Here is a 26281-nt window from a genome sequence, read left to right as displayed (position 1 = left end):
ACATCCAATATATTTATATACAGTATAACAGTCAAATAAGTGTAGGGAAGTAAAAAATACAATATTTCCCTCTTTAAATAGTGGGGTTAAAGTATAAAGTAGCATAACATTAAAAAAAAATAGTACCTCAAAACTGTACTTAAATCTATCATTGTGATAAGGAAATTCAAGTTGAAATTCAAAGAAAATATATATAATAAATATATTTATATATGTGTATGTATGTATGTATATATATATATATTATATATATGTGTATGTATGTATATATAATAAATTCTGTCTCCATGCCATCAGTTTGTAAATGTTAATGATAAATCCTCAATGCAAACAAAAGTTAGACACGGTGTTCCTCAGGGTTCAGTGCTTGGACCAATACTATTCTCCTTATATATGCTTCCTTTAGGAAACATTATTCGGAAACACTCAATAAATGTTCATTGTTATGCAGACGACACTCAATTATATCTATCAATAAAGCCTAATGCAGTCAACCAGTTAACTAAACTACAAACATGTATTAAGGACATAAAGGCCTGGATGACCTGTAACTTCCTGCTATTAAACTCAGTTATTGTGCTTGGCCCTAAACACCTCAGAAACACATTATCTAATGATATAACTACTCTGGATGGCATTACTTTGGCCTCCAGTACCACTGTAAGGAACCTAGGAGTTATATTTGACCAGGATCTGTCCTTTAATTCCCATATAAAACAAATTTCAAGGTCTGCCTATTTTCATCTGCGTAACATTTCAAAAATTAGACACATCCTGTCTCAAAATGATGCTGAAAAACTAATCCATGCATTTGTTACTTCTAGGCTGGATTATTGCAATTCATTATTATCCGGCTGTCCGAATAAATCTCTAAAGACTCTCCAACTGGTCCAGAATGCAGCTGCACGCGTTCTGACAAAAACTAGAAAGAGAGATCATATTACTCCTATTTTAGCTTCACTGCATTGGCTTCCCGTAAAATCAAGAATAGAATTTAAAATCCTTCTCCTTACTTTTAAAGCTCTTAATGGTCAGGCTCCATCATATCTTAAAGAGCTTATAGTACCTTATGTACCTACTAGAACACTGCGCTCCCAGAACGCAGGCCTATTTGTGTTACCTAGTATCATGGGCGTAGATGACGTAGGGTTGGTGGGTTTTGTAAACCCATGGGCCCTCTTGTGGTGAAATCCTGCGGCATCACCATACTGCCGAGGATTTTTTATTTTTATTTTTTTGGTTTAAATCAGGGGCGGCTGGTCATAGGGAGGTTCGGGACGTGGTTGACCGCGGCTGCCTTCCCTCGTAGCGGCAGGTAGCACAGAGTGTAACGTCAGACTGGGTCACTGCATTATGTTGCAGGGGGGATACGAGCGGCCCCTCGATCCTAACCTCGAAAAATTATATCGGATCTATCTCACTGTTCCAATAAGCAGTGCACAGGCAAAGCGCATTTTAAGTCGCCTTAAACTAATTAAGTCATACCTGCGCTCAACAATGAGTGAGTCTCGTCTCTCAAACCTGGCATTAATTTTCATTGAGAGAGAGATTTCTGAGAAGGCTAACTTTAACAATGTTGTTGAGACATTTGCCAGAATGAAGAACAGAAAAACACAGTTCTAGCTCAGTAGTGGCAGTAATGCAAAGTTGCAAACTCATTTATTTTGTGCCTGTGAATATTCTCATTTGTCCAGGTCATCGTTATCCCCAAAGAAATTTAAATCAAAAGCAACTGGACTTGGTGATTTGTCTAGGAAGTCTGGACCAGTCCCAGCCTGGTCAGATGCGTACATGAACTGATGAAGCGGAGCCTCTTGGATGAGAGGTGAAACGTCTTCCTAGACAAATAACCAAGTCTGGTTGCTTTTGTTTTAGATTTCTTTGGGGATCATTTATTTTGTATTTTTTCAATAGCCCTTTTTGCTCTCATGCAGCTGCACTTTTATGTTTACCAATGTTTATCAAAGTTATTCTTAGTGAGAAGATTTCTATGCCTGGTAGTGTAATGGCACCTTTAGTTATTTTATTGTAATTTTATTTTGTGTATTTATTAGGGCCCGAGCGGCGACTGCAAGTCGCCTGGCGAAAGCCCTATTGAAATTCGTTCATGCCCCAACGTGCAAGTGACCCCAACGTGCAAGTGACCCCAAAGTGCAAGTGACCCCAAAGTAATCAAGTAATCAAGTAATCATGTGGTATGGAAGACCCCCGGGGAAAAATGCTATATTGAAATTGTAATGTTTATCAGGGCCCGAGCGGCGACTGCAAGTCGCCTGGCGAAAGCCCTATTGAAATTGTAATGTTTATTATTATTTTTATTATTATTATTATTATTATTATTCTTCCGACATTTCGTGCCCCAATTTCGCCCCTTTCCCAAATGCGAAAATGCTTATACTTTTGCACGGACGTCCGGCCTCATCCGAAATTCGATATTTTTGGGTGGTCGCACATGGTCGACGCAGAATGGCGGAATAGCGCCCCCTACAAAGTCCAAAAATGCCCAAAGGGGAATTTTGCTAACTTTGTCCTATGCTCACAAAATTCGGTACACATATGTATTATACCCACATATGCAAAAAAGCCTCTTGACCTCATGACCTCAACCCAACAGGAAGTCGGCCATTTTGGTTTTGATTTTTCCCGCCTAAAATTAACTCCTCCCACAGCGTTCGCCCGATCAAGTTCAAATTAGGTACGCAACATCTCCAGACCTAGCTGAGCTTAAGTTGTGCTCTGCGCATCCGTAGGTCAAAGGGCGTGTCTGCCAGGGCTCAACTAACTTTGGCGTGCTCTCCATGTACATACGAGTGGCTCTCACGCACACATACTTCATCCAATCAGCTTCAAACTTGCTGGACATGATGATGGCTCCGCCCTGAACGTCCCGATATATTAACTTCCCACGTAACTCATAGCGCCCCCCGGTGGTAACAGGAAGTTAACTAAGATTCATTCAAATTACATACTTTGCCCCATCAACTTCATTCAGAACCAGTTGGTGAAGCTACATTATGAAGACTGTGAAGCTACGAGTAATGGCGTCCGTGTGGCGACGCGGCGACCATCAATTCCTCGCCATGAAAATACGTTTTGCTTTTTGATGGCTTTATTGAACACGTATCATCATGAAAATTGATACACAGGTCCAGGGTGGAGACCTCTTCCATCTGATAGGGGTGTCGCTCATGTCGCCCCCTATTGGAAACAGGAAATGCCATTTTTTGCATCAACATTGTCCGATTTCCACGAAACTTCACATGTGTGATGAGGGACTGACCCTGAACACACCTGCATGCATCCCATTACTGCCCCCTGGTGGATGAACCATCAACCTCTCATAACTCCTTCATGCTTTGTCCAATTCACTCCAAACTTCACATGACTGATGAGTGGCCGCCCTGAACACACCAGACCATATGTGTAACTACCTGTGACTGCCCCCTACTGTATGAACGAAACATTGCATTTTTGGCCTCCTTCCAGGTTTTTTCTCACTTTCTGCTTCACGCCTAAGCCCCGCCATGCCTCAGGCCCCGCGGTGGCATGGGTGAGCGAGGGCCTGCCATCGCCGCTTGCGGCTTTAATTTGTATTGGGATTGCGTTGGGAAAGTGTTATTTATGTTATGTTGGTCATGTGTGTCATTTATTTATTAATTTAATTTGCCTGTTTGTATAGGGTCTGGGGAATGGTTGGCAATAAAAGAAGGCGGCTATTGCAATTCTAATCACTCTCATGGCTCATTCTTGATGCACTTTTTTGGCTTTTTTTCTGTCCCCTATTTGTGTGTGCGGCGGGCCCCTTTGACCACAAAACCCATGTGGAATACAGCCCAGCTACGCCACTGCCTAGTATCTCTAAAAGTAGAATGGGAGGCAGAGCCTTCAGTTATCAGGCTCCTCTCCTGTGCAACCATCTCCCAGATTCGTTCCGGAGGGCAGACACCCTCTCTACTTTTAAGAATAAGCTTAAAACTTTCCTTTTTGATAAAGCTTATAGTTAGCCAGCTCCTAGTTTATGCTGCTATAGGCTAAGACTGCCGGGGGACTCCTACCTCCATGATGCACTGAGCTCCTCTCTCCTCCTCTCTCTCTCTATCCATCTATCTATATCCAATAACATTCATGTACTATTAATGCATTCAATAACCTAAACTTCTTCCCCGGAGTTGTCTGTGCTTTCTCGTCTCACAGGTAATCTGGGCCTGTAGACGTCCGGATGACAGATTCCAGTCCCAGACCTTCTAGCTTCAATGTTTATTTTCTATGTGCTTCTTGCTCTCTCTCCTCTCTACCCCAACCGGCCGAGGCAGATGGCCGCCCACTTTGAGCCTGGTTCTGCCTGAGGTTTCTTCCTGTTAAAAGGGAGTTTTTTCTTGCCATTGTCGGTAAGTGCTTGCTCATGTGGGAATGTTGGGTCTCTTTAAAATTAAAACCTGAAGAGTACGGTTTAGAACCTGCTCTATGTGTAAAGTGCCTTGAGATAACTTTGTTGTGATTTGGCGCTATACAAATAAAGATTGATTGATTGATTGATTGATTGATGCCTCAGTCCACTGTGAAGAAGCAAGAAGACACATATTCTCCAATAATTTTATTCATAATTTTAATATAAACAGTTAATTGTTGAATAATTTACACACAGCAAGATTTTTATTTTCATATCATTGCAACATTTTCTGTACATGTCACTACTTGGCTCTCCTTTGAAAACATAGAAAAAATAAATTGTCAAGCGTTCATTTAGTCATGGCACATTTTTGATCCTGTACAATATGCATGTAAAATCTGTGTTTATGTGTGTTTGTACGTGTGTGTTTGTACGTGTGTGTGTGTATGTTCAATATGTTGATATATGTGATACATAAAATAATGGCACATTTGGATCCAGTGTGAGGGATGAAGCGATCTCTGTGGGTTTGCGGGAGTTGAGTTTTGGACTGTACATACACACATATACACCTGCTGTCTGCATACGCACAGATGTCTCAACATAATGTATACACAACAAATCCCAAAATGAATACATCAGCATATTCATCGGCAATAAATGACATTAATAAAAGAGGTATCCTGCGAGACTACACACAGCATTCTTGGGACCACCTATGTGCACCGAGGAGAGAAAGAGACAAGAAGAAGGACAAAGAGAAGAGGAGGAGGAGGAAGAGGAGCAGCGATCGGAGACAAAGAAAGCCATGATAAAGGAACAACTCCATTGATTTAAACAACGTACAGCACAGGGAACAGGATAGAGACAAATATAAGGTATTGGCGTGTAAACTGGAGCAGACCACTGGACAGACAGATGATTCAGACTTCAAAAAGAGGCTGCTTTCCTTTGGATTTGTCATCTAATGAAACAGTGACCCTGAGCCACACCTGTATGTCTTTAAACAGTGGTGTCACTCTCTCCGTAATCAACAAAACAAATATGAACAGTTCATCATCACACAACTGACAGACAGTACTTAATTAATTCATTGCTGGAGGTGTGTCCAGCTTTACAGTCTAATTTTAAAAAGGTGCCAACAGTAAAGTTTTCTCTCTGTTTTATTTTTATTTTAGCTTATTCAGGATTTTATCACTCATGCGTCCTCTTCCTCAAAAGGATGTGCAGTGGTCTTTTCCAGTTTCTCACATAAAAAAAACACATTCACAAACTTTACACACGTCTTCTTAAAGTTCGCACGACAACATCAGTGACAGGTGACGCGTTTTGTGACACAAGAAAAAAAAAGAAAAGAGGGAAAAAAAGGATTTTACGGGTGGACATGCTTGCTGCGAATGGGCAGGTCGGGTCAAATGCATGACGTATTGTCGGCCAAACCTTTGGAGCATGCATCGGGATTAAGAGCAGAAAACGTTTTCAGGCCACATACTGTTTTATGTCTCGTTTCACAGGGTTAAAGCCCTCAGACTGGAGTTGTGCTGCTCCTGTTTAATACATCCACACACTGGACTCTGCTCTTTTCTGTGTAGTGGGTTGTGTCATGAACACAAAAAAAGTAAAGGAAAACAAACAAAATCTATCTTTTTAAATTTAGAAAAAGTTATATACACATTGATAACAATGTTAAATTCATAATGTACAAGAGTAGTAAAAGTTTACAGTCAGAAAAAGTAATTGTATTTGCCCTCCCTACTTTGGCTAAAAAAAATAGAAATCAACATCTCTAAAATGTAATACTTTTCTTTTCTTTAAAACAAAACAATAATACATACAATGCTTTGTTCTCACCCTGCATTGCGTTACAAGCATGCTCTGTCCAACCGATTTTTTTTCCTTTCTTTTTCTTTTTTTAAGGTCATCAGAGTTCAACAATACAAACCTAAACTTCCCTAAATCAAGTGCTTTTGTTTTTCAGGGGTTGAGGAGGATCCACTGCTATTTACAACCAGGAGCTTATTAATCAGGTTTTTTTTTTCTTTTTATCGATCATGGAGCTGGATGCACTTCAAATGGAAAAAACCCAATTGTAATGCAATCACTTGTTGCTAATCATGGGTTTTTGCATGTGCTTTGGGGTGTCGCTGTCAAAAAACACTAAAAAAAATAAAAACAGACTGACGATGGCTGCCGAGAAGCAAATTTTAAAAAATCAGTAAGCGTCAAATTATCAAGCCTTCCGCTGGTACAGATAATTCATTTTCCATGCACAAAGCAAGCCAGAGCTAAGCAGAGTAGAGATACAAGTTCAACTTTTTTTGGGGTTTTTTGTTTTGTTATTTTGGTAAAAATCATCAGTCACATAATCCCAAATTACAGTATTCCCTCACCAAACTGGTAGTTTGGTTGTATGTTTTTTTCTCTGCAGTTACAATTAAAGAAAACATTATTGATATAAACATAATTCATGTGTTTTCATTTCATGTTTCATGTTTGGAGATCCTCTTAAGTGATTGGTGGAATCTCACCAGTTCTGTGTGGGAGGGGTCAGTCTGAGCAAGGCACTACGGGGTCGAAGCCGTTTGCTTTGCCACCCCTGACCTGCAGCGTTCCCATACAACCACTAGAGGGCGGTGCAAACTACATCACGTCAGAGAGAGAGGAGGATTCCTGATTATCTTCAAAAAAGGGGCAGAAAAGATTTCAGATTTGTCATGAGGGTGTTTGGGTTTTTGTTGCTGAAAACGTGTCCTTGGGCTTATCATCATCTCCATTTTGCCTTTTTTTTTTTTTTTTTAAAGAATGCTGAGAACTTGCGCTTCAGTCAGAGTTGATAAAGGGTACAGGTAGATAGCACTTCTTCCTCCTTATCCTCTTAATCCTCCAACCACAAGCATCAGGCCGCCTCCCTGAGACAAAAAGTTACAATCTAGATTTCATGTCTGTAAATAGTTCTTATGGCACACAGGATTGTCCCAGTCCAGCTTTTTTCCTTTGCAGAGAGAGAGAGGGGTGGGGGGTGGGTCCTCCTCTTTAAAACTTTTAACCAGCCCAGACATCAGTGTCCTGATCAGCCATACCAGACCCAATCCATGGCATTGACAGAAAATAAAGGTTATCTCTTGATATTCACAGTAGAAAAAATATACATACAAAACAAAAAAATCAGAACAGAGAAACAAATGAATGAACCAACCTCTGGAGGAAACGTTGGATTTGAACGCTAACTGTTTTGACCAAAAATGAGACAGACACTGACAGGAGAGGAGTAGGGCTTTCTGCCACACAACAGGTTTAGTCCTGATGTGACTTTAAAAAAAAAAAAAAAAAAAACCATGAGCATCCAGGGCTTAGCTTGGTTAGCCTTGGCGATCACAGATATGCATTGAGAGTCACTAGACTTTAATTTTGTTTTACTCGTGCTAATGTCTCATCCCCAGAAACCAGTAGAGCCGCTACTACATACAGTCCAGAGGATTGGTGTATATGGAAAGGGGGAACACACATAATAAAGCTACATGGCTTCTTCCAGTGCCCGAGGGAAGTCTTTTGTGGGTAATTCTATAAGCTGTGATTACAATGAAAGGGACAGACCACCTATAATGCCACTCTCCTGCTCCTTGTTCAGTATTTGGGTAAAAATCTAAAAGGAGAGGGATAATACTGGTATATTTATTCAACTCTGCAGCGATTACTACAGAAATTAGCAATCTAAAATTGAAAAGGACCAAAATACGAAGGGCCGTGCTCCCAACAATATCTACATACTGCAGGGGTGGATGAGCTTCCCTCAGGGATACAAAGAGAAGAAAAGACCAACAAAACAAGGAGGCAGAGGGTTGAAATACACCACAGGGGAAAGGAATTCATCAGCAGTGTTGGTAATGTATGATAAAAGTGACATTATTTGAAATGATGGGATGCTGAGTGACTGACAGTGGGGATGATTTCGGCTCTTTAGACTGATTCCTCCATATGCACTGAGGTAGACTCTGGCCAAACACAAAGACGACGACAATTACTTACTTACTAACTAACTAACTAACTAACTAACTAACTAACTAACTAACTAACTAACTAACACTCCTCCTGCTTACCGCCGGCTACTTCGCCTACAATAACAAACTAGGCTATTATAATAGCTCCACTCTCAAAACACCTTAAAAATGCTCCACTAAAAAGCTAACTGTGTTCTTCTTATACAATGAGAATGATCATAATAAAATAAATATCTGGTATTTCAAAGATATGGGCACCATCTTAATTAAAAATTGCATATGCGTGTGAACAACCACCACAAGAAAAGCAACCTAAATTGAGGTGGAGACGAGAGCTGTGTCCCACTTTCACCCCACATACCAATTCTGACCCGGATTTGGAGTACGTAGTGTGTTTTATATATATATATATATATACATATATATATATATATATATACATACATATACTATCTGTATGTAGTATTAGTATGTAATATGGAAATGTGACACAGCTGAGGTCCACCATTTTTCTGTTATGTACACACAACTGATGGGAATCAGAATTTTTTATATATCTTTTTTCTGCTTTTATTCCCCAAACTATGTCACAAATTATTTACAGAGTACAAAAGCCCAAGATCGTAGCTCTTCAGAATAATTAGCCAAAATCAACATCATAACCTCGGGTGCCTCTGTGTGCTGACAGCACAGATTCTGAAAAAATAAAAATAAGAATAAAAAACTGCTCCGAAAGACTCTTCTCTTCCACCAAAGAACATAGTTTAAACCCTACAAGCACAAATGTAGATGTGAGCTTTGATTTCTAAACCTCTCCTAATACAAAGAGAGCACAGCGACCTGGGTATGTGTCGGTGTGTGCGTTACACTAGACAATATAACTAGCCTGGACGTGGCTCTGGGTTTGAGAAGGCACTGGTAAAATATGGAGGCAGCTTCTCTGCTTTCTCTGACTCCAATTCTGTGGGTTCTCCTTGTTGACAGAAAGCTGCCAACACTTTGGCTATACTGTAAGTGCTGAATGCTGTTCAGCTAGATTGGCAACCACACTGGTCTATGTGTCCAGAAGAAGTAAAAAAAGAGAAAAAAAAGCTCCTCTCTTTCGGCTCCTGCCTCATCGACTGATGTGGTTAGAAAGTGAGTGAAGAGCATTTTACGGAGGATCTGCTGTAAAACTCTGTCGGTCTTTGAGATCTGAGTGAGAGTCGTAGTGAAATCATGATGGTAAGATACAAAACAGAGGGGTCAGCAATGAGGACACCTAACTTTTCTGCAATCTGTAGCTGTGTGTCGCATTGTAAGGTTAAGCTGACAGGAATGTTTCTGATTCCCGGACAGGAGGGACAAACACGTTGCTAAAACAAAGGTGATTTGACTTCAGGAAAATGTAACAGTGAATGTTTAAGAAATCTGTCTGCCAATGTATCTCTAGCAAATCAACTATTAAGAAACAATAATAATAAAAATAGTCTTTCAATGTGAGTACTGATGGTGGTGGGGTGTGGTGATGGTATCAGTTTTGCCAACAGGGAGGCAAAACAAGAGGACGAGGGAACGCGCAGTTCCGACTAAATACTGGAATGTCAGACCTGAGTGAAATATCTGCTGCACACTGTGTCCTGGCTGCCTAACTGCATGTGATAGCAGAGAGAATAATAGGATTAACAATCACTCACACTCCCTCTCTCTCAGACACACAGAAAGACAGAGAGAGAGACACTGCTCCCCCCTTTCTCTCTCCACTACCTGCTGTGGATTCGGAAAACAGTTGGAACTTTCCTTGTTTCTCCCAGGCCCTCCACCATAAAACGTGGAAATTTCCACCGGCGTGATTTTGAGCAGTGGGTTCAGCAGCCAATGGGAAGCCTCAGATAGATTGAAGGAGGGAGAGAGTGTACAGGAGATGTGCAGTGCAGAGCAAACCTTACAGGACAACAATGAGAAGGGGTCTGTGTGAATTTAATAAAACCCTCATTCTAACGCTCCTGAACTGTGTCAGATTCAAAGAGGATGCTGCTGCTCTGATTAGAATTTTCAGTAAACTTTTAGTGCTGCTCATAAACAGGATAAAAAGATAACACGGGCTAAAGCACCTCAGGGCAGGAAACTGTCATACACTTCACATGCATTTGACTGACAGCAGCAATTACTTTTAAGCTAACGAAAGGAAGTACCAATCACCAGGCCAGTACAAGCTCTCAACATACTCTCTAACGTCGTCAACAGTTAACACCGACTTCAAACCTGTGAGAACAACACGTACTGTGGACCTAAACTCCAGCGTGATTTGACCAGAGAAAGACAGCAGACACAGAAGACAAACACATCAGGTGCACTGTGACCTAGAAAGACCTCATTCCCCCTTTTATAAAGCTTTTTTTTTTTTGGTTATTCCATTTTGTTTGTTTGTTTGTTGTGTTGTAATAAAGTTGCCTCCAAATATTGACAGTTCTCAGTGGGAACGAGGTTTGTAAAAAAAATGATGCAGTGAGTTGACAATATTTTAGGTCTTTCCCCTTTTCCCATCCGTGTGGTCAGACTTTCGGAGGGGGGCTGGAGGCCTAAGACACAGAGAGCACTGATGGTAGATTAGTGTGATTTCTGGGGATATAAAAATAAGAAAATTTAAAAAACCCAGAAAGAAAAAACCTGGCAAAAATAAAAACTAAATACTAGCAAAGCCTCTGATGAAAATATTACAAATATGAACTATTTACAAAAACATCAATATGTCATATATTATATATGAAATATTGGTACATTGATACCAATATTCCATATATACTATATATATATTATATATATATTTATATATTTCTATACCCACTAAAATATATCAAAGCAGCAGCTATTGGTCAGTCTGAGGAACTCCTTTGTCCAATTCTTAACTGTTTAAATATCCTTCAGCCATATAGTGAGGACACAGAAATAAAACCGAGAGTAAAGATGAGAGAGATAGAGAAAATAACAATAAAAGCAAATAAATTAAAACTATTCAGCAAACACCCGATGAATCTGTGTGTAGTTTGGAATTCTGCAGAACCCCAAAACCCCCCCCCCCCCAAAAAAAACAAACAAAAACAACATTCCTATACGAATAGATGTTTGTTCTAGGATCAAGTCTTTGCAAGTCATCCCACCGTTCCAAACAGATTAAGTCATTGTTCAAAAGGAAATTAGTATAAGCGCTTGATAGACACTTCTCTTTGTTTATAGGCCACGTATAAAAAGGCCACTATCTTAGTAAAAAGATTTCACTTGGAGAAAAAAACAAAACAAAAACAAAGCACAGAAATGTGGAAATGCAGATTGGTGGGTTGTGGGGAAAAAGGGAGGGACAAGTCTTGAAGAGGTTCAGCGTAAGCAGCCTTGTGGTTGTCTAAGGTTTGTTGTGTTCACAGTTTTTTTCCTCTTTTTCCATCACAATGAGTCCTGGAAACGTGGCAATAGTGAGAAACAATAGATAAGTAATATGGTAATAGAAAGTCCGATGTGTTTTGGAGGAAGTTAAAAAAGTGTTACACCATGTTTGCATCCCTTGCTTGCCTGTGTTTGGCAGCCATAAGGAAGAAAATAAAAAGTCCTGAGATCTGTGTCTTTTTTGAAGGGTTTCTCCAAGAATAAGAAAATAATTAGAAAATAAAAGAGAGGAACATGAAGGATACAGAAAAAATGGACTGGAAGAGAAAGAAGGATGGGAGGGAAGGGGCAGTAAAACAAGTTATTTGAGGAAACAGGAAATGTTAGGAAGGGCTGGATCTGGGCAACGATAAGATTCGTCCGTTTTTCTTGCCACCGTTCATGTGTGTGTAGGGGACATGCTCCTCATAGTTCCCCCTGAGAGCCACCGAGGGCCCGCTGTCCCTGCCTAAGCTCTCCTCTCTCTGGGAGTATGAAGACGGGTCCAGGGGGATGCTCTCCATGTTTTCCAGGTCCAGGTCAAACTCCTCTGTCTCAGGGACTTTGTTCTCCTCGCTGTAGAAGAAGGAGACCTCCTGGAAAGACTGGTGTAGGTCCTCCCGCAGCATCTCGATGATCTCATGGAACATCGGCCGCATCTTCGGATTGTACTGCCAGCACATCTGCATTAAGCTGTGCCTGTAGAGGGGAGAGCACAGCAGAAAAATGGAGACAGAAGTTGACACAGGAAGAAGAATCTGATTTTTATAGAAATGGCTGCTTGGAAAGTGACAGACGATGCGGAGACATATAACAGATCACATCCAGAAATACAGGAGGACTACCTGTTTCTACCATGAAGTATGGCTTTGACATATTTACCATACCAGGCACATACACTGAGCCTTACTAAGACAAAATGTGCTTTTTGACTCTAAAAGGTATACAGTAGTTTCCAGTTGTTAATGCTGCAGATTTCTACAGAATCAGCCTCAGCTAAAGGCACAGTGGGAATCTTCCATGCAGTAGTAGGTAGCAGGTAAATATTCCCTGTTTTTTATTATTACTGTTTGATACTATTACTTTCAAAATGTCTATCAGCGGAAAAAGCTACCTTGAAAGTCCTCCATTTCCACAGCTCAGTGGGCTCAAATTCAATCAATAGAAGTTGTCAAGTGGTTACCTTCCATCTGAGATACTGTGTGAGATTAACGAGACAAATAAATAACTGCCACAGAGTACTTTTGGGCTTTATTTACTCACATCCTCTCAGGGCAGTTATCAGGCCGGTCCAGGTATCCTCCGTCCATGACAAATTTGAGAACCTGCTCATTGGACAAGCCCTGGTAAGGCTGCTCTGCTAATGTACTGATCTCCCACAGTACGACGCCAAATGACCTGCAGACACACACACACACACACACACACACAATAAAATATGATCAAATGCATCAGTAATGTAATAAGAATTGTAAACTGTGTGAGGTGTGACTGCCAGTGACCTACCAGCAGTCAGAGTGGGCAGTGAAGACTCCATCCTTCAGAGACTCTGGAGCCATCCACCTGACAGGAAGCAGTCCTTTGCCTCCTTTACGGTAGTAGTCAGTCTCATAGATGTCTCTCGTCATACCAAAGTCTATGACAGAGATATTGAGAGAGAGAGAGAGCTCAGGGCAAGGTGACGACTTTGATTGTTGGTAACAATACATGCAAGTACTGATCTAAATGTATTGGAACACCTTCAGCTGTAAGCAAAAACAAACTGTTCAACCAAAACAAACCTAACTGAACAAACTGAAATTGAGAAATAAAAACAACAAGGAAACCACAACAAATACAAGCTATGCGTTACCTCCAATCTTGACGCAGAAGTCCTCTCCCACCATGCAGTTCCTGGCTGCCAGGTCTCTGTGGACAAACTTCTTGGCGTTGAGGTAGGCCATGCCGTCTGCAATTTCTGCAGCCATCTGGATCATCTCCTTCAGTGTAGGTGGAGGACGGCCTGATGGGTTGTTCTGCAAAACACACACAGAAACACATACAGTCTCAAGTTATACAGTCTGTCAATATATATGTATGTGATGTGAGGACATGTAACTAAGCCTGTATTTTGGGTTCTCAGTGATACATACCTCAGAGTCTGGCCTGAGACTCCGCAAGTAGCTCTTCAGGTCCCCGTGGGTCATCAGCTCCATCACTACCAGGGTGGGCTGACCTTTGGACACCACACCTAACAGACGTACCTATGTAGAGAAATTGATTTTTTTTTAAACAAAAAAAACATACGGTTATTCAAAAGGAAACTAATAAAAACCCTGTTTAAACTTTAACTGCCTCACTAATATAAACTTTTCTATTATCTCCACAAACTACACAACAAACAGCCTGAACCAGTATCTCATCTCTTGTTAGGAGGAAAAGTATAAAAGACATTTGAATGAGTCTGGGTTCCTTTTTAGAGCACTTACTGACTGCAGACACAATTCATATCTGCAGATACACTTGCAAATCTGACCTATAGTGAAGTCTTTTAAACAATGATTCATTCAGTTCAGATGGTTTTCTCAAATCAAGTGACTGATAGCAAAAAGGCTGCAACCAAATTTGAAATATTATTACTTTTAAGTTTCTCTTACACTGTCCATTACACCTCAACATGTTTTGGCACAATTGCTTACCAAGTGTAATTATCTGTTTTGGGAGTCACTGTGTGCCAATATGGCAGCATCAACGCAACAAGCGAGTCATGATACTGTGAGTCATACATGTTTCATGCTGGTTTCTAAGGTGACTGAAAGCAGCTGTAATTCACAAGTGTGTGAATAGCTGCTTCACTTTTCCTCTCAGTAATGAATCTGTAAGTGAAGACAGTTTGAAAAGCGTTATTCAGCCTCGTACCACGTGGTGACAGCTGAATGCCTTCATGACGGAGGCTTCGTTAAGGAACTCGATCCTCTCTCGCAGGCTAGCTGATTCATTGACGGTCTTGACTGCTACACGTGTATCCGGGTCTCCTTTGATGATGTCCTTGGCGATTCCTTCGTACACCATACCGAAGGAGCCTTGACCCAGCTCTCTGAGCACCGTGATCTTATCACGCGGCACCTCCCACTCATCAGGAACATACACTACATAAAACAAACACACCATTTATTACAATCTTTCTAAATACAGGTTCAATTATTTCACACTGGCTCACATTCAAATGTGATGCACTTGCTATTCATGCAATTTAGTTCAAATATTTTTCCTACCATCATTGGCGCTGAGGTACTCAGGGTTTGAGGAGGCAATAAGTGGTCCTGTCGGGCCTTCTGTTTGCCTGTAACACAACCACAAAGTTCTGTCTGAGATACTGAAAACTGTATTGATGTGTAAACTTTCTCCAGTATGACCTGACCTTCTTGCTTTGTAAAGAATCTGTCTTGTTTATTTGTCCTGTCACATCAAATCAATCAAAGTATTCAAACTTAACAACCTCAAATTTAAATCGCACAAAAAGTGTATTCATTTCAGCTAAACAAAATAAGCACTGTATCTCTTTGATGTCACATGGTGTTATCTGCACAGATTATGTATCCAGCAGTTTGGATCATTCTGATCAAAGATCTTACTTCTTCTTGAAGATCACAAAGACTCCACCTCCCACGAACAGCAGCAGGATGAAGCAGATGACAGGACCAATCACAACACCAATTAAACCAGGATCCTCTGCAATAAACACAGAAGTCATTGGTCAGTTCATTTAAAAGACTGAATATTATGAAAGACAGATCAGCAGTAAAGAATAATAATATGTATATAACGAATTCATAAATTAATGAATAACACATCAGAATTTAGAGACAAAGAAAATCCAGAAAATCCAGCACATTTTTCGCTTTTTTGTCCAATAAAATAAAACATGAAACAAATGTCTATATATTTTGTTCTAAGCAAAACATAAAAGGTGTACAGTTTTACAGTTACACTTGTAAGACCTTGCTTTGAGTCAATGGTACTTGGATGTAAGCAGTTTATGAAGCACCAGATTCATGTGAATAATGTATAACAGTTACATGTGTGAGTTCAGTTCAGTCAGAGATATAGCCTCCAGCCTTACTGTTGGGCATGAAGAAGTAAGTAGTTTCTGTGAAGGAGCCATTTCCTGCCAAGGAGGTAGCACGGACCCTCACGCTGTAATTTCCAGGTTGGACAAGTGAAAGCTCCACACCACCTGACTTGAGGTAGGCTGGCCGAGACACACAAGCTGAGCGATCCTAGTGGGAAAAAAATCACTTCAGCATGAGGAACAATGACAAGTTATATTATTACTGTAGGGAGCAAAGATTATTATAAAGTTTGCTTTACAAAAATCACAAACTATTTTCTACTAAACCGATTGGAGAGGATTGTCAGCTTTTAACAAACACCCAAAATTTTTATAGAAAAAGCACATTGAAAAATGTTGCCTAGACTCAACTGTGGCTACTAAAGAGATAATGTTAACGAACCACACTAAATATCAATCATTGCAATTTGTTTAATCTCGCTGAAACTGAAATTTAAAGTCAAGGCAAGCCATTTCACCACAGTTGGGCCAACTGTCTGTTTAAACTCGAACAAGTGATTTCCTTTTGTAGCTCTGACTCATACTCATAATAGAGCAGCGTTTTTATTGTCATTGAACGATTCTGTGCCAGCTGTGGCCTGTTAATCACAAGAAATTTGAAATTTGGTGTCCTGATTAAGGACAATAAAAAGCAGCAGTGTTTTTGCTTCTAATGTCAGATTGATGGCCTCTCTCTTACCTGAGTCACTCCACTACATGCACCCACACTAGGGAGCACATCACCAATTGTGCATAATCTAACTGGATTACTACTAATAAAAACACTGCATAGCAATAATGGAAGTGCGTAAAAAGTCAACTGAACAACGTACAAAACAATGTACAATACTGTAACATCAGTAAAAATGCAGGAACACATAAAAGGGTGTATTGGCCCAGTGCATGCTTTATGTCAATATATATTCATGCAAGCTATTAATCTAAGTTTGACTCAAATAAGAATTACTAATATGTGTCCTTCAGCAACAACTTGACTCAATCCAAATAAGAAATAAACACAAGACTGCAAAGAATTAATAAATAATCATATATATGTAATTACGTATGTAAAATGTAAAATATATATTAAATGAACAAAAGACATTTTTCTGCATACACAATTTTGAGTTTACGTATTGTAGCTGGCAGATATAGTTGATTTCACAGCTTTTGATATAGAGGCCAATTAATTGGCCGGTCAACCAGAAGTCTACATAATAAAATACATTTTGCATTATTCACCTAATGTGTTACGCTTTGCTCTTTGTGTACAGTGGTGCTATATGCCACCACTGTGTAATAAACCAAATAATTACACTGAATGTCTGTCATGCTCTAAACATGACTCCTAAATAAATGTTTTGGCTGCAGCATGTGTTAATAAGTGGTGTGTTCTCAGTGCAGTGCACTGGAGATGTCGTCTGAGATGCCAGTCCATCCCTGCCACTGCATTCTAGTCTTCCTTCCTGCCTCTGTCACTATGGTAACAGAGCTGCTACTGGCTCCTAGGGTCAGGCAGTGCAGCAATGAATAGCAATGAGAGATGAATTCACACATTTACCGCAAGTAAACAACAACAAGAACGACACACACACACACACACACACACACACACACACACACACACACACACACACACACACACACACACACACACACACACACACACACACACACACACACACACACACACACACACACACACACACACACACACACAATGTCACGGACAAGCACTTTTGCAGACAGATACACAAAAATAATAATATGCAAACACACACGGCAGAAAACGTCAACACACACAATGGCAGCATTTGGAGTTTGTAAACAACTATTTCCTTTATTCCTCTCTCCATATAAGGAATAGACCGCAATCCTTTCCTTTTCTGTCTGCTTCCACTCCCCAGAGTGTACCCAGATCCCCCCTTGTTCTCTTTGCTTTTCCTCTAACCTTCATCAATGTTTTCTTGTGTGCCTATCTCCTTTAAGCCCTGTGTTTCTACTTCCTACAGAGTAAATCACGATTACACCTCTTTCCCGCCCTCACGTCTATCGCCTTTTTCATTTTGTTGAAAAAAGTAATCTGATCTCTCTTTGAGCCTCCTGTTTTTTTCCTGTATCCTAACACTCTAAAAGGTTCGGTGATGGTTGGTACTGACCTCCATGTCTCCAACCTTCTTGTAGAACACATCATAGAGGATGATGAGGCCATTAGGGGAGCGAGGTGTGCTCCATTTAATGAACACAGAGGACTGCTCACCACTCAGTATCTCATGGGTCACAGGGCCTGGGACGTCGTCTGCTTTCTCTGCAGTTAACAGGCAAAGAAAATCACATAACGTGTACAGTACAAAGCACTCAGCTTCCACATTGCTCTTAATGTGGAGTCCTCTGGCCAATGTTAATGCTAGTGGGATAGGCATATTTCTGTCTCTCAAAAGCATGCATATACAGTCTGTATTTATATAAGTGTAAGATTTGTATTTGTTCTTACCCTCTGGCATAGTTCGGGCACTGACGTAAGTAGCCATGCTGCAGCGTTTGAGGTCTGTAGGATGGTTGCAGGCCATGATCTCTATCTTATAACTTGTAAAGTGTTGCAAGTTGGAGATGACTGTTGACTCTTTTGAAAACACCTTTAGCTCCACCTGAGGAGAAAAATCAAGAGATCTAATTAGCCAAAAAGTGAACTGCTGTAATATAAAAGAAATTTGCTTATTATTATATAAGGTCAACATAAACAATATTTCATGGAGTATCCAATCTTCATGACGTCTGAGGCTAAAATGAATGAATTATATTATTTTGGACAAAAAAGATACAGAATGGAATATGAGGCTGACATCTTTAACTGCATTAAATACCATGAATAAGTTATTTTTCAGAGGGTTGTTTTCACTTTGACAGATTTTGCTTCAAATGATTTTGAGCAATTGTATTTCTATAAACCCGAAACATGGAAAACTCAACAAGTGATCCGTCAAACAAAAAAAGTGTAGAAAATATAAAGTGCTCGAGACCTTGGATCCCTCTTCATCCTCATCTTCGGGTGAGGCTGTGGTGGAGCCCAGGATGTTGGGGGCTGTGGTAAGGAAGAAAGGGATTTGGGTGGCGTTGGCAACTCCCACTGAGCGTCGCCGACGAGATGGTCTAAAGAAACAGAGCAACGCATATAGTTGTTAGTAAAGGTTAAGTAAAACGCCATCAAGAACAAAAACTACAGAAAAAAGAATAACTGTTATTTATTCAAGATTTGAACCACAATTCACTAACTTGAATTATGAAGGTGACCAATAAATAATAACAGAAGTCAAGATAATTTTGACTGTGGCAGATGGCAGACAGAGCAGCAATGTAGAGGAGGCCAATGAGGAACTCTGCTCACACTAACCTTTACAGTGTGTAGAAAGTCTGACTGCATGACATTTATCCACTAACACTCCCTACTGCCCTGCTGGAAGCACTACCAACCTTTACCAGTAAGTGGTGCCAATGAGAAAAGTCCACTTTACTTCAGAGTGATAATGAGTTTAAGCACACCACAGAGGCTATGAACTTAAATCAATTCAGACACAGAAGACCAGGAGGGCATATCTGTGTAAGGTCACAACGTAGAATAGCTGACTATAAAAAGGAAAATCTTCTCCCTTCCTTCAAAAACTAAACTGTTAAGTATCCTTGAGCAGCAGACTTTACATCAGACTGCTTCCCGCTTTCCTGAGCAGGAAGCAGTCTGATGTAAAGTGTTTGACTGAGTTAATGTTGAACCAATACTTGCTCAGGTAAAGAGGAAAAATACAAAGCTTCCCGCATCCCTTTGTGTGATGGAAAAAGAGAGCACAAAGTTCTTTGTGTACTTCAGTTTATGGAGCTGACCTTGGCCAGTACAACAGCATGGGTTCAAAACCCAGCTGAGGTGTGTGTGAGTTTGAATGTTTGTGTGTATCCAAATGGCAATCTGCATGACTGCACCCGTGACTGGCATGAATGATAATGGGCACAGTAATCACTCCCCTAGGGAAGCGGAGGGAGAGACTGTGGGTGTTTGGGTGTGTGTGTGCGTGTGTGTGTGTCAGGGGGGGCACCGGGGCCCAGACAATCAGCACCTCCCACCCTAAGCCACCCACAGTAGTGCCCAGTACAAAAACAAGGGTCTACATAAACGACACACACACACCAATGGACGAGGCAGAGTTGGCACTGAGACGTTTTAACAAACATATCATGGTGGTCGAGACAAAAGAGGAGTGGTCTTGTCTGGCTGGATAAAGGGGCTCCAGTGCTGCTGCCGCACTGCCACAAACAGCAACTAACAAAGCAAGAAGCTCCTCTTCAGTACAAAATGTACTGATATTTTAATGTGTACAAGTTTTTTGAAAGAAGCACAGATTTATTCAAAGTTGTGTAGGTGACTTTAGCGACAAGAAAGAAGCTTAAAGTTGGCCTGAACTTGTTTAAATTGTTCAGTCAAGAATGTTAACAACAATGTTCAGAAATTTAGCCTGATTAATTATCGATAACTACAATATTTTCAAGTCTGAATTAAAAATTAATCACTCAATCCTCTTTATCTGCCTTGCTGTTCTGCAAAATAGAGAAACTAGCCATTTTGAGGAGTCAAAGTTTTGTAGTTAAAAATGTTGTTCGAATTTTAAACCAGGTGAGATACGTAAGCCTTGGGTCTGCCAACGACATCTGTACATACACCTATCTGCTTCAACCATTCCTTTATGCCTTCAACATCAGACAGAGTTTTCCATGCCTGAAGGGAGAGGGGTCTTACTTCTATAAAGCATTTGTACGTGGGTGGACGTTTCGCTTCTTTTGATGAATTGTGGGAGAAATTTGAGTTACCATACTCGCACCATTTTCGTTACCTGCAAATCAGAGACTATGTTCGATCCAAAATCCCTGATTTCAAAACTCTTCCTAAGGAGCATGTGTTTTTCAATATCCTAAGGAGCCCCCCTGACTCCAGGCATCTCATTTCCAGTTTTGTGCGTTTGTTTGATGATTGTAACGGGGCTGCCACGGACAGGGTGAGGGAGAGCTAGGCATTGAGCTATCTGCAGCTACATGGGAGAAGTGTTTGCTGATTGGACTCTGGGACAAAATATTTGACTGGTTCTCCAAGGCCTATAAGAGACCCTTCCAACCAGAGGCTGAACTTGCCATCTTTGGCTGCTCACAGACTACAGCAGGCCTACCTGCAGCAATGCGGCAGTCTCTGATGCTGGGGATGATTGTTGCAAAAAGGCTCATCCTACTGGAGTGGAAGTCGACGTCTCCCCCTCCTTTCAGAGGTTGTTGGCTGATACGGCTTCAGTCATACAAATGGAAAGACTCAATTTCACAAGGACTAATTCAATTGAAAAGTTTTGGCTATTTGGGGCCCCTTCCTTGCCTATCTGGATGAGTCCAGAACAGATGACAGATAACTGGTAGCTATATTGTCTATTTTTTTATCCACTCATTTATGTATCTGTGTGCTTACTAATGTCACAGGTATTTCTTTCTAATTTCATTTTACATGCCTGAGCCGGGGTGTTGTTACTGTTGTTGTTATGTCTGTTTTTTATTTGTTATATATATATTTTTTTAAATAAAAAAATGAATCACTCAATCTCATCACTCAAATCCTTTTGTTCATTTGTTGACCCCTCATGAAGTCATCGTTCCTCACAAGTAAACAAAAAGCAGCAGCCTGACTAGAAGAGAAACTTGTAGTCCTTAAGAACTTATTAGGGACGACCAAAGTGACTTAAATTGATAGTTATCTCAAGTTAAAACTAAAAAGACAACAAAAAAGAAGTTAAATGTATTACTCCTTATCAAAACTATATTTGTGTCTCCACTGAGGTGAGAAATGGTGTTCAGATATCTGAACTCACACAACGTACCTGCTCTCAAATACTTCATTGTGGAGGTAGTTCTCGAAGGTCTTGCGGTACTCTATCTCCTCCTGCTCCCTCTTGAGCTGGACGTCTGTCTTGGGGCAGGCGCAGCACTTGCCTACGTTGGGCTCGTCTGTGTGGTTCCACTTCTGCTCATCCTCACTGTCCAGGTGGGTCGGGACACGAGAAGGCAGCTTCATTCCTGAGTTGGACAAGGAAATTCAGGAGTGTGAGAGAAATAAAAATGAGCTTAGCTGATCTGTATATGAACAGTCCTCTGGATACTAACCTACACAGTAGTCAAACTTGTAGAGGTCACTGTCCTCGGGCTGCTTACGACAAATGACCCGGTAGTGGGTGATGTTGCCATTGGGGTTGGTGGGAGGTTTCCATTTCAGGATGATCTGAGAGGAGGAGTTGGAGGAGGAAATGGGGTCCAGAGGCACGGAGGGCTCTGAGAGAGAGGGCGGAAGACAAAGAGACAACAGTCAGGATTGCGTTAATATAATATAACCTTAACAATAAAGATGATCTCAGCTGCTTAAGCATATTTTCTGAAACACTGTCCTCAAAATGTTAAACATGGTTATAACTTAATTCATCATATACGGTTTTGGAGATTTACTCAAAACTTGATGCAAAATTAAACAATTTCCTGATCAGTTCATCACTGCTACCAAAGTGAACTTGTCCCTTATCATTGCCCAAAGGTAACCTGTGGAGGTTTTGACTGCCAGTGGCACCATTGAGCAATGATTTGATGAGGCACATCACCCACGTGAGCGCAGGTGATGCATTTCACATTCCTTTTATTCTCCACTGTCAGCTACACAGTTTCCATCAAACCCAACATCCAAAATAATGTACAAATCCTCTGATAAAAAACTTGTGTTGATGTGTGTATTTTCAGCACTGTAACTCACTGGAGGCATTAGTGCGGATGTAGATGATCTCGCTCTTGGCTCCGTGAACCTCGTGCTCGTCAGATGCAGACAGTTGGGTTTTAACCATGATGGCGTATTGTGTCCAGGGCTTCAATGGTCGGATTAGGTGCCCTGGCTCGATCTGCTCCTTGCTGTCTGTGACACGGGCCGGTGGGTCAACATCAGCGATCACCCAGCTGTTAGAGCCGCACGCGTCCTGCCCATCAAACTCTGTCACGTTCTTATATGGCCTGGAGCAGATGGAAAGACAGAAATTAACTATAAGAAGGATAGAAGTGTCACTGTAGCTTATTAAGCAAAGTAAAGTCAGACGTATTGAGCTTAATGCTTGCTGCTTATGACGAACTGATCTAACTCTGCTGTGTTTTATGTCATGGTACGAAAAAAATCCCATGATTCTTCTTGGATACTTACGCCTCTTTGTAGAGAACCATAAAGCCCAGCAAGTCTCTGAAGTCTAACGGCCAAAAGGGCTCCCACTTCACCATAATCTTATTTGATGTGGTCTTGATCATGGTGAATTTCAGCAGCTTGGTCTCACCTTGGGGACAAAACAACGAAACAGATGATGCTCAGCATGCCTTCAGCAAAAGAGCAAGTGAATAGTATAACATCAAAACACACCACAGCTTCCACTTTTGAGGTCCAGGCAATCACGCCATAATAGTTCAAACCAAAAAAATAAGCAGGATTTATGCACAAACATCACAGAAAGAAGGGATGTCCTGATGAAGTTTTTTATTTTTTATTTAATCTGATTAAAAATTCAATTCAAAGTTCAATCTAATACTTACATTTTTCTGGAAGAATGTGTAGCCTTAAAAAGGCCCATGTTTAAAACAGTAAATTGTATATTTGACAGCCGAAATGCTTTGAATTAAAAAAAATATAGCTGTGTCAAAACGTTTTTTTATAGGCTTTAGGTGTTGCAAATGCTCCTTTGATGTTTTGATTATTTTTCCTGTAGGAAGCGGCGCTGGGACAACATGTCCTCATCTACAGCTTGAACAATTACAGAAGCTCAAAGGAGCTGTCAGCCAGCAGCACAACTGCAAACTGTATCATAGCCCAAAGCAGCTTGCTTGCTTTGACAGACATTAGCTGTCTGTATGAACACATTATTTAATTTCATTCAGCTGCTATTATTTCTCAGTTGAATTACTGACAACACTGTGCATTAGGAGTATATTACACCACAGTATACTATAATACATTTAGTAAACGGGTTGTAAAGCATGTTCTCTCAACTTTAAGAGCTGAAAGGAGCAAAATTAAATTAGTAAAAGCAAAACTAAACAAGATATTTTTCAATTAGATTGAAAAATATGTTAATTATAGTTGTATTGCAAGAATTAAGCATGCAATGCTAAAATATTTACATTTCAAAATTAATTTCAAATAGTACAGTGGTGAAAATAAGCATTGTGGCAGGTGTGCGCGTGTGTGCGTGTGTGTCCTTAAACATCAAATAACAATCTCAGGTCTTAGCGTTGGTCTTACAGGAGGCTTGGTCCCCATTGGTGCGTCCAGCGATGTCATTCTTTTGGTTGCGCTCTTTGGTTCCCGTTACCTCCTCCATCTTTCTGATTTCAGACATGCAAAGTTTGGAGTTATAGTGGAAGAATGTACGACCACGCTGGATGGTCAGGTTGTGTTTGGACCAATCCCACAGCTCACGCAGGTTCTGGTTGTCCAACGCATAGAAGGAATAGGCACTAGATGGAAGACAGATAAAGAAATTAAACACTGTGTAGGATACACTGTTTATTTAAACGTATATACCTGGAGAGGAGAGGAGAGGAGAGGAGGAGAGGAGAGGAGAGGAGAGGAGAGGAGACTTACTCTCCCTCAAGATGCTCCCCTCTGATGATGCGTAGTTTGCGGAGGAAGGAGAGAGACACCAGGGCGTAGGCTCTGCGAATGGTCAGGTAGCCTGTGATCTCCTCAATCTGGCCCAAACTAGCTTCCAACTCAGCTGCTATGTTATCTGCAAGGAGACAGTTGGTGAGCCACTAGGTGATGGCAGAAGACAGATGGTCAGACAGACAGCATATCTGCTACAGCTAAAAGATGCAGATGGAAATATAACTCGATAGAGGAAGTATATGGTTGGAAGTTCTGATAAAGAGAGCCATGGACAGACTGAGATATCTGAGTGATGGAGGAAGAGGAGACACAGATCGTGAGTGAAGCGGAGCCTCAGCAGGTGGTGGGTGTAGTAGTACTCACTCCCTCCTCGAATCTTGATGATCATGTTGCCGTGGAGAATGGTGCAGCCTCTCATAGCTTGGGCTGAAGTTACTGAGTCAATTGTCTTATTTCCCCCACATAGTTTAGGGCACAGGCCTGCACATGGTGAACAGGTCAACCTACAGAGAAAAAGATATGCATCAGTATCAGCATCCTAATGAATGAGGTGAGGGTGTTTGTGGATTTTATAAAAACGTAACTGTGTCATTTAGAGCTGCAGAACATGGCATTAAAACAACCGAGGCTGCATTGTTCATGAGAGATTACTGACTTAGTGTCAGGATGATCGTGGACGTCACTTTAACATGGAGGAGCTATGCCTTAAGTGGGAGTAAACAACAAGCTGGTTTTCCAAAGAAGAAAGCACACAAATGCAACAAATGTTTCTGCGCGTCGATATCAGAAATGGAATGGGGCAGGATTGAATGGAATGAGGCAGGAATGCTTAGTGACGTACTGGTGTGGCGTGGGCTGGGACTTAGAATGACATGGCATTTTCAATAAACAAGGCAGAATCTGCTCAGAGGAATTTGACTCATGTACACTTGTTATACTGACTGGAATCTATTCATATAAGTCATAACCACTCACACATGCAGGCAGCTATCTAGCCTCATATCTCTTTTGTTCTCTGCGTTCCATATAAACTGAAATGTAATAAAAATGGATACAAAACACAGCTTTTATCTGATTTGACTAAATATCAAATGAAGACTTTCTAATAGCTTGAGTGGCAGCAAAATGTGTTAAAACAATAAACTGCACAGACAAAACTGCTTAAATATCAAACTTAAATATCAGACAAACAGCAGCAAGCAATTCAATGAATGAGCTGTATTCAATGGCGAATCTGTGTAACTCTCTCAATTAATTTGATAAGTCCCATTATGAATCCATAGGCATTTAGGAGTAGAATTAGATTATGCAATCTGTCACCCACATCTGAGCCTCCTTCATTTTTATTAGCACTGAGGGATAGAGGAGAGAGCATTTTCACCCTTTGCTTCAATTCATTCTGCTGCACATGCTACACACACGCACGCACGAATGCACACAGTGAGCACAATCACAGACAACAAAAACAACATGACTGCAACACCAGCTGCAGCTCCCAACAGACATTCCTCTGTTTCTCTCTCGCTCTCTCTGAGCTCAATGAGTGGCGTCCTCTCACTGCAAACATGTGCTTATGCACGTAATCACAGACACACACATACACTGAGCAATGAGGCCTTGATAGTTGCTGCCTTTCAGGAAATTCATTCACAAAAGGCAGGCCTTGTCTAGCGAGCAGCCAGGAACACACCGCACAGAGA

General features: G+C 40.8%; 1 protein-coding gene across 1 annotated transcript in view; it reads right to left on the bottom strand.

The window, feature by feature from the left end:
• Window positions 1-4579: 4579 nt before the first annotated feature.
• Window positions 4580-26281, bottom strand: part of insrb (insulin receptor b) — an 81457-nt gene continuing 59755 nt past the window's right edge. Inside the window, exons 5-23 of the mRNA XM_062424553.1 lie at window positions 24945-25084; window positions 24558-24702; window positions 24216-24430; window positions 23130-23256; window positions 22695-22945; window positions 22061-22225; window positions 21778-21973; window positions 18898-19027; window positions 18372-18525; window positions 18037-18185; window positions 15890-16046; window positions 15402-15498; window positions 15042-15109; window positions 14686-14915; window positions 13920-14030; window positions 13640-13802; window positions 13294-13423; window positions 13051-13185; window positions 4580-12486 (exon numbers count right to left, since the gene is read on the bottom strand). Of these exons, the coding sequence (XP_062280537.1) occupies window positions 12132-12486; window positions 13051-13185; window positions 13294-13423; window positions 13640-13802; window positions 13920-14030; window positions 14686-14915; window positions 15042-15109; window positions 15402-15498; window positions 15890-16046; window positions 18037-18185; window positions 18372-18525; window positions 18898-19027; window positions 21778-21973; window positions 22061-22225; window positions 22695-22945; window positions 23130-23256; window positions 24216-24430; window positions 24558-24702; window positions 24945-25084 (3118 nt within the window). The 3' untranslated portion in view covers window positions 4580-12131. The remainder of the gene's footprint in view (window positions 12487-13050; window positions 13186-13293; window positions 13424-13639; window positions 13803-13919; window positions 14031-14685; window positions 14916-15041; window positions 15110-15401; window positions 15499-15889; window positions 16047-18036; window positions 18186-18371; window positions 18526-18897; window positions 19028-21777; window positions 21974-22060; window positions 22226-22694; window positions 22946-23129; window positions 23257-24215; window positions 24431-24557; window positions 24703-24944; window positions 25085-26281) is intronic.

This window comes from Scomber scombrus, chromosome 8 (assembly GCF_963691925.1).
Source record: "Scomber scombrus chromosome 8, fScoSco1.1, whole genome shotgun sequence".
Taxonomy (NCBI): domain Eukaryota; kingdom Metazoa; phylum Chordata; class Actinopteri; order Scombriformes; family Scombridae; genus Scomber; species Scomber scombrus.
The sequence above is the reverse complement of the archived record's forward strand: the minus strand, read 5'-3'. Positions and strand labels throughout refer to the sequence as shown.